Source organism: Meleagris gallopavo, chromosome 14, assembly GCF_000146605.3.
Source record: "Meleagris gallopavo isolate NT-WF06-2002-E0010 breed Aviagen turkey brand Nicholas breeding stock chromosome 14, Turkey_5.1, whole genome shotgun sequence".
In the NCBI taxonomy this organism is placed as follows: Eukaryota; Metazoa; Chordata; class Aves; order Galliformes; family Phasianidae; genus Meleagris; species Meleagris gallopavo.
This window is the reverse complement of record NC_015024.2, coordinates 8,314,887-8,323,489: the sequence shown is the minus strand read 5'-3', so window position 1 is coordinate 8,323,489 and position 8,603 is coordinate 8,314,887. Positions and strand designations below refer to the sequence as shown.

The window sequence follows — 8,603 nt, the reverse complement described above, 5'->3', positions numbered from 1 at the left end:
TTTTTAAATCAGGCTTCAGAACAGGGATGGATCAATTTACACCTGCTTATCTTTTTGCAGGGCTAGAGTAGTCTTAGTGGTACAAATACCTTGTCTGTGGCCAGGAGAGAAGCTGGTGAATTTGTTTGCAGTTACCCCCCCTAATTCTTTCAATTTATTAGCAAATCCTAATTGAAGCAGGTTCAGGTAACATGCAATAACATCATAAAAAGGTACTTACAGCTTCTCCAACCCCTTTTAGAGGCACCTGCTTCTGTCTACCTTAGAGACAGGATACTGGGGTGGCTGGATCTCTTCTGATCTTGTGGTCTTTCTAGTACTCTCGTGCTCCTGCTATATTCTACTGGCAAACCAAAAGCTGCTTGCTGTGGGAGATGGAACAAAAATTGTTACTGGTAACCTATAGGATGGTACTTAACCATTACATTATTAAAAGATCATAGCACTAAAGCAATAACTGCATTTCGGAAAACTAATTTCCAGATGCATTTTATTTTCTAAACTCCTTTGGCCGCCATCTGTGTGTGTGAAAGAACCTAAATATGGCTACGTTTTTTGTTTTGTGGACTGCTAGACCTGTTTTATTTTCTTCTTGAGAAGTGGAGTGTTACAGTATCTGCTTTTTTCATAATTATTTTCTTTAATACTACTTGTGTAAAAAATATTCAGGTAACATTCTTTAAATATTTATTAAGGAATGGGAGAGTCGCCTACTTGAAATTCAGGACATAATTGATGAATGGCTGAAAGTGCAAGCACAGTGGCTTTATCTGGAACCCATTTTTTCTTCTGAGGATATTATGCAACAGATGCCAGAAGAGGGGCGTCTCTTTCAAACAGTGGATAGACAGTGGAAGGATATTATGAAGTACTGTGCCAAAGACTCAAAGGTAAGGAAAATAGACTGTACTTGAAAAGAAACAGTAGATTCTCTGTTTTCAACAGTGTTTTTGTTTTTAGAATATATAAAGTCTGACTACATCAGCTGCCTAGGTTTTCTAGGAACAAAACTGTGTTGTACATTGAGTAATTTCTGCTGTCTTAGTTATAACTAAGTTGGCATGTGGTTATTATTACAGGTTCTTGCTGCTACTTCCTTGGAAGGGATGTTGGAGAAGCTTCAGAACTGTAATGAGTTTCTTGACAAAATCATGAAAGGGCTTAATGCTTATCTTGAGAAAAAGCGTCTCTTCTTTCCCCGGTATGATGTGCTTAGGCTATTTTAAAAACAAAGGTTCCTGACATTTATTTTGTTGTTTAATAAGTCCAGCCCTTAAAGTAGCTGGTCATTCAGTTAGCTTTTTATTCCTTTTTTTTTTTTTTTAACTTTTGCTTTTTTCTAAATCTTTTTCTAGCTTCTTTTTCTTGTCTAATGATGAAATGTTGGAAATCCTGTCAGAGACCAAAGATCCTCTCAGAGTTCAGCCTCATTTGAAGAAGTGTTTTGAAGGCATTGCAAAGCTGCATTTCCTTCCCAATCTGGATATAAAAGCAATGTATAGTTCTGAAGGCGAGCGTGTTGAATTGATTTCAACGATTTCTACGTCTGAAGCTCGAGGCGCAGTGGAGAAGTGGTTAATTCAAGTAGAAGATGTTATGCTGAAGAGCATACACAGTGTTATTGCTAAATCAAGAATGGTATGGATTTTGTAGTATAGGTTTTGTAATAATTTAATAACAGTAGCACACAGTGGAATAGACCTTCCCTTTATTTGAAGGCTGTCTGCTTGCTAAAATTCTTTCTGATTACAGGAGTTGAAATAGGTGAAGTTATGGCACCAGGAAGAAGTTAGCATGTCTTATATTTACAGGCCACTGAGAGAGATAAGAGTTTAGTTTGAGTAAGATTTAAGTTGTAATACTGGATTTAAATTAGTTTTAAATGATTTGCAGCATTACTGTGTTTCAAGGATATATCATTTGAGTTTAATAAATTAACATTTCCTCCCTCCTCAACAAAGATCATGAGCTAGAAAATGAGCCAGAAACCTTGTGTGAAGTTTGCACACTGAGAATGTTTACATAACATGGAAATATAAATAAATGTGTCCTAACATTTGAGATCAAATTGCAAATCTGTGGATAAAAAGCCATTTAAAAGTTCACTGACGTTTTGAAAATAAAAACAGAGGACTTCCATAAAAGAACATCAGTAGATTCACAATATGTACTTTTTATTACATTGTAGAATCATAGGGTGATTTGGGTTGGAAAGGACCTTAAAGGTCACTCAGTTCTAACAACCCTGCCATGGGCAGGGACACCTTCTACTAGAGCATGCTGGCCAAAGTCCTATCCGACCTGGCCTTGAACTCTTCCAGGGACGGAACATCCTCAACTTCTCTGGCCTGCCTGTTCTAGAGGCTTAGCAATCTCATAGTAAAGGATTTATTGCTTTTCTCATTCAAATCTACCCTTAAATAGTTTTAAATAGTTATTCCTGGTCTAATCTACTCTCCCTGATAAAGCTTTCTTGTAGGTTCTCTTTAAGTACTGACAAATCTGCTCTAAGGTGTCTCCAGAGTCTTTTCCTTTCTAGGCTATATAACCTTAACTTTCTTAGCTTGTCTTTTGTAGAAGAGGTGCTCCAGCCCTCAGATCATCTTCACAGCCCTCCTCTACATTCACTCAAACAAGTCCGTGCTTTCTGATGTTGGGTGCCTCTGGGTAGAACACAGTATTGTGAGTGGAGTCTCGTAGGAGCAGATGGGGACAATCACCTCTTTGACCTGCTAGCAAGACTTCTTTTGATGTAACCCAATACAGGTGGCTTTTTGGGTTGCAAGTGTATGGTGCTGGCTCTTGTTGAGCTTTTCATCCACCTGAACTCCCCTGTTATGGTGTGTATGCACTGACACTGTATTTGTATGCTGTATTTATCTCTTTCAGGCATATCTAGAGACAGAGAGAAAAAGTTGGGTTCTGGAGTGGCCTGGACAAGTAGTATTGTGTGTATCCCAAATGTTCTGGACCAGTGAGGTCCATGAAGTTCTTTGCAGTCAGCCAGAGGTACATATGTGATACATAATCTTTTAAAAAATATATATATATATTTATTTTTTTTTCAGATAATGTATTTTGCCTAATCAAATCTTACCTTTCTACAGTAAAAATAAAATTTGATAAAGCATCAGCATGTGAGTTTGGTATGGAATTTCTATAAAGCAATTTCTAACTTTGATTCAGATATTTGAATGCTGTTGTTTAGCGCAAGCATATATTAAAATCATAAATGCATAGCTGATTAAGAGAGAAGTTCATGCAAAAATATGATAAGAATTTAATAAGCCATCCCCATTATGGTATTTAATTATTGAAAAGAAGTCTGAAACACTTGAAACTGTCAAATATTCAGTTTCACAGCTACCATTGTTTCTCCCAGGGCTTGAAGGACTATTATGATACACTTCAGCTTCAACTTAATGATATCGTAGAGCTGGTAAGAGGAAAACTGTCAAAGCAAACAAGGACTACACTGGGTGCCTTGGTTACTATTGATGTTCATGCTAGAGATGTCCTCATGGAAATGATTGAAAGTGGTACCTATCAATTTAAGATATTTTTATTCCTGTATATCTATAATTCCTTAATACTGTGTTAATTAAATATGGCTACCCAATCTCATTTTGCTTAATAAAAGACAACAATTTTAAGATGTGAGTATCAAGACTGTGTGATTACTTAGATCTGAGCATAATAATAATTTCGAAGTTTTAAATTTCTATTTGATAGAAAATCCAGTTATCTAAAATTTCCTTTATTGTTGCTTTTAATTATGTGTCTATCAGGTGTACAGAATGAAACAGACTTTAAGTGGCTTGCCCAACTCCGATATTATTGGGAATCAGAGAACGTTCGAGTCTGCATCGTTAATTGCAATGTAAAATATGCTTATGAATACCTTGGAAACTCACCACGCCTGGTCATTACTCCTCTAACAGACAGGTGTTATCGCACCTTGGTATGATCTTCTGCAAATATTGCTAAAGACCATGTTTACTGTAATATGTTATTTTTTACACTGTTGATTGTAATCATACTCATAGGGCTTTCAGTTGCTGTGAGAGGTATTTCTGTTGAAAAGGAGTTTTCGAAGATCACAATTTCTGTAGCTTATTGAACATTAAGTGGATCTATAGCAATGAATCTGGACAGCGCACCAAGGTGACTTCAACATTAGTGGACTGTTCTGTTTTTTGAAATACTAAAGAAAAACCTCCCTGTCTAGGTTTTATCATTTCATAGGTAACAAGAACACAACATTCTTGCAATTTATTTGGCTGGAATATGGTTTCAAATTTTACTACATTTGATGTGGAGACCAAATCACCACCCCTGTAGGTTTATAATTACTCTGAGAAGGCCTGACTGGTGCATATGAAGATATCTTGCTCTCTTCGTAGATTTAGTTTTTGTGGCGTGGTTCTAGCTATCGTTTGGTACATATTTGTTGAAACATTAAGGGTTCTGTACATGGTTATGACAGAAGGAGGTGATGTGGCTGCTAGTCACATTCCGTTTTTTGACTCACAGACTTTTAATCTTGGAACCCCATAATCCTGGAAAATTTCCTTATGGAATAGACAATGGAATAGAAATGCAACAAAAGGGAGTGTGGAAAATGAAAAGTGGAAAAGATATATTAAATGGGAAGCAGATGTAGAAAAGAATAGCAACTGAGTAATGGCTTTGATTTTAAAGTTGTATCTAAACAAAAAAATAAAGGTTGGATCTAAAAAAGTTTGAGTGATCATTGTCATGATGGTGTATAAGACTAAACTTTCTTTTATGGAAAATTCAGTTGTCTCTATTTCTAGACTGTAAATAATTTTCAGATTTATAAATTGGTATAACCTATACGTGTTCTTTTGTTTGTTTCATACAGTCATTGTGTCTACCAGTGCAACTTAAATTCATATTTTCATTCAAAATAATCTCTCATAAATATCACACTAATAATTTTCACAAACTATTTCTGTTTCTTAGATTGGAGCTTTTTATTTAAACCTTGGTGGAGCCCCAGAGGGTCCTGCAGGGACAGGTAAAACAGAGACCACGAAAGATTTAGCTAAAGCTCTTGCTGTGCAGTGTGTTGTCTTCAACTGTTCTGATGGCCTCGATTATGTGGCAATGGGAAAGGTAAATAGAAGTGTTAGAACTCCCATTTTATTTATTAGGATGGAAACTGTAGGATGCCCACTTTGCAGAAGAACTTGTAAATGAGTGTCACCTGAGGTTTGCTACCCTTGGATGTAATATATTGGTCTCAACATGTTAATGTTTTCTGTGCCATGAAATCCTATCAAGTCACTAATTAGAACACGAAAAGAAATGACTGCTGATATTCTTATTTTCTTTTGGACCCTTAAAAATTAGAGATAGTATTGTTGTCTGTCTTCATTTTACAGTTTTTCAAGGGTTTGGCTTCATCAGGTGCGTGGGCATGTTTTGATGAATTCAATCGCATTGAACTGGAAGTGTTGTCTGTTGTGGCCCAGCAGATCCTCTGCATCCAGAGAGCCATACAGGCAAAGCTAGAAAAGTTTGTTTTTGAAGGAACTGAACTGAAACTTAACCCCAACTGTTTTGTAGCTATTACTATGAATCCAGGTTATGCAGGACGTTCTGAACTTCCAGATAATCTGAAGGTAAAACAATAAAAGATGTTTCTGCTTTAAAATGATTTTTAAAAGGCACATATTGCTGGTATTAATTCAGATTTAATTCAGTTTAATTCAGATTGTACTACTTACGTATTTATTAATTACTGACATACTAAGCCTCTCTTTTTCCTAATTACTGTTATTTTGAAAGAATTTGAAAAAAATGGAGGAAAGTGTTAGAAAAAATGCTTTAAGAAAGTATTTTTTGCATAGCATTTATTGTGGTCTTATCAGATAGAATAAATGTTAGTGAACTAAACCTTCTCCATGTAATGAGTATCCTTATGTTGCATGATGAAATAAAATCTTAAAGATTATCGTTTTGTCTATAATAATGGTTTCAGTGGGAAGTTTGGCTTTAACCGAGTAATCTGGAGGCTTTTTGAAACAGTGCTGTGTGGCATCTGTCCCTTTAGACTCAATGTAGGACTGAGCAGGAGTTGTGAATGTTAGCTTAAAGCAGCCTTAATGCAGTATGAAAAGTATGTCAGCTTCAGATTACTTCAGGAATGGAGGTATATTTGCTCATGCATCTATATCACGTACTCTGTGGGATGTATCAGTGTGGGGGCAAATTGCAGTCTTGAGACAGTGCTGAGGGATAAGAGCTGTAGGACGTCTTTTCTGTGTTCGATCGTACCTCATGGTGGATCTTGATGGTAGTGCACTTATTTCTAACAAGTTGTGAGCTGTATCTGCAAACATTGGTGATTTTTCTATTTTGTGGGCTCCCAGTGTCCTAATAGCCCTGCTTTCCAGTTCTACAATTCTGTGACTGTTGCAAATCATCCATAGCTTATCTACCTGATCTCATTAAGCAGTATTTCATTTAGAAAGCTGATACTGTTTACCATTAGGAATGCTGTGGTGGGATGAATCCATTCCTCACAAAATTGTCTTAAGATATGTCTTTGGGTATGTCTTTCAGGTTCTGTTCCGAACAGTAGCCATGATGGTTCCTAACTATGCTTTGATAGCAGAAATTTCTCTCTACTCATATGGATTTCTGAATGCAAAGTCACTATCAGTGAAGATTGTAATGACCTACAGGCTTTGTTCAGAGCAGCTTTCTTCTCAGTATCACTATGACTATGGTATGCGAGCAGTTAAAGCTGTGTTGGTGGCTGCTGGGAATTTAAAACTGAAATTTCCGGAGGAAGATGAGGATGTATTGGTAAGTTCAGGGAATAATTCTTAAGGAACTTTACTGATGCAAGCAGCTCAGAGTTCTTAGGGCAGTTCTACCACATCTTCACTGACATGTCACTGTTCATCCTTACTTAGTTTCCCTAATGATGAAACAAAGATAATTGTGTTTTACTTTTATTATCTTTTATATCTTATCTTTTGTATCTTTTTTTATCTTTATATTAGATTGTTTTAGTTTCTGAGAAGTATATTCTTCATTACTAATAGAATGTGTAATTGTTTTCTCTAGCTTCTTAGATCAATCAAGGATGTGAACGAGCCCAAATTTTTGTCATGTGATATACCTCTCTTCATGGGTATAACAAGTGATTTATTTCCTGGAATCAAACTTCCTGATGCAGACTACAAAGTAAGTAAACTTGTAATCTTTCCTTCCTAAACAGTATTGGTTTTGTTTGTTTTGTAACCAGGTGTAAATAATACACATAAATGTAATTTATGAGTTATAGAAAAATAAGAAAAATTGCAGAATGCTTGCACTGACATTTGTATCACAGAAAATTCTTGAATCTGAGTATAATTCACATCCAAGTTCCATTGCATCCAGCGTGACTGTAAGAAATCAGAAACTGATCTGCAAATTTACCAAATATAAGAGTCTGTCTGATTTTAATTTTGGATACAATTGATCCATAATTTTTTATATATTTTAGTAAAATTAAGCCTTGCACTTGTATTTTTTTCTTGCTTGTAGCAACAAATAAAGCACTGTTCCTTTGTAGGAGGATCACTGGGGAGTAGATGAACGTGTACAAAAAGACAAAATGGACTTCTTAAATTTCTCCAGTGAATGCTAAACTCCTGACAAAACCATATTATGCTCAAGCACACTGTTAGTTCCTGATGAGGATATAACATCCCCTCAGGATTAAATTTGTTGTTAACTCCTGTTATAGCATTAGAAGAATGAAAGTGTTGTGTTTTTTTAGTTTAGTTTTGTTGTTGTTTTTTTTTTTCTTCCAGGGGTGTTTGCTGTATTCTGGCTAATAGTGTTACGTGAAACCCTCATTAATGATCATAAACTATTGTAGTCCAAGATGATAATTTAAGGAATAGGGTGCAATGAATATTTACTTGTAATTTTCACAATGAATCAAATCTAATAAAAATACTTAATCTAGATTTGTACATCTTAAATTGTAAACATGAGAACTGGTTTTTAAAAAGGAAAAAAAGGAATAGAAAAAAATGCTTGTAGGAAATGATAAGGTTGTAATTTGGTTTGATTTTAGGATTTTCTGGAATGTGCAATTGAGTGTTGTACTCGACATAACGTCCAACCTGTGAAAGCTTTTGTAGAGAAAATGATACAGACGTATGAAATGATGATTGTTAGGCATGGGTAAGTTCTCTTTACTATTTCACAAGCTTATTTGCTGTCGTTTTGGTTTATGTCATGGTAGTTATCTATATCAAGTTTAAAAGATGGTATGAGTGGCAGAATGGTTCAGTTTGTGTTGAAACGGTTACTGTTGAGGTAGAATTATTTTTTGTCATAGTGGCTGGTATGGTGCCATGTTTTGGATTGAAGGAAAAAATAATATTTGTTGAGTAGTGCTTTTGCCAAGTGAGGAATCTTTCAGCTTCTCATGCTGACCTGCCAATGAAAAGGCTGCACAAGGGGATGGAACCAGAACAGCTGGCCCAGACTGGCTACAAAGATATTCCATACTATGTAACTCATGCTGTACAATGAAAGTGGGGGGAGTTCACTGGGAGGGGGAAGCTGCC

At 35.8% G+C, this 8,603-nt stretch overlaps 1 protein-coding gene across 1 annotated transcript in view; it reads left to right on the top strand.

Moving 5' to 3' along the window:
* Window positions 1–8,603, top strand: part of DNAH12 (dynein axonemal heavy chain 12) — a 63,705-nt gene that overhangs the window by 16,322 nt on the left and 38,780 nt on the right. Inside the window, 11 exon segments of the mRNA XM_019620089.2 lie at window positions 696–890; window positions 1,080–1,201; window positions 1,356–1,638; window positions 2,890–3,009; window positions 3,383–3,539; window positions 3,789–3,961; window positions 4,987–5,139; window positions 5,409–5,648; window positions 6,592–6,837; window positions 7,102–7,221; window positions 8,105–8,214. Of these exon segments, the coding sequence (XP_019475634.1) occupies window positions 696–890; window positions 1,080–1,201; window positions 1,356–1,638; window positions 2,890–3,009; window positions 3,383–3,539; window positions 3,789–3,961; window positions 4,987–5,139; window positions 5,409–5,648; window positions 6,592–6,837; window positions 7,102–7,221; window positions 8,105–8,214 (1,919 nt within the window).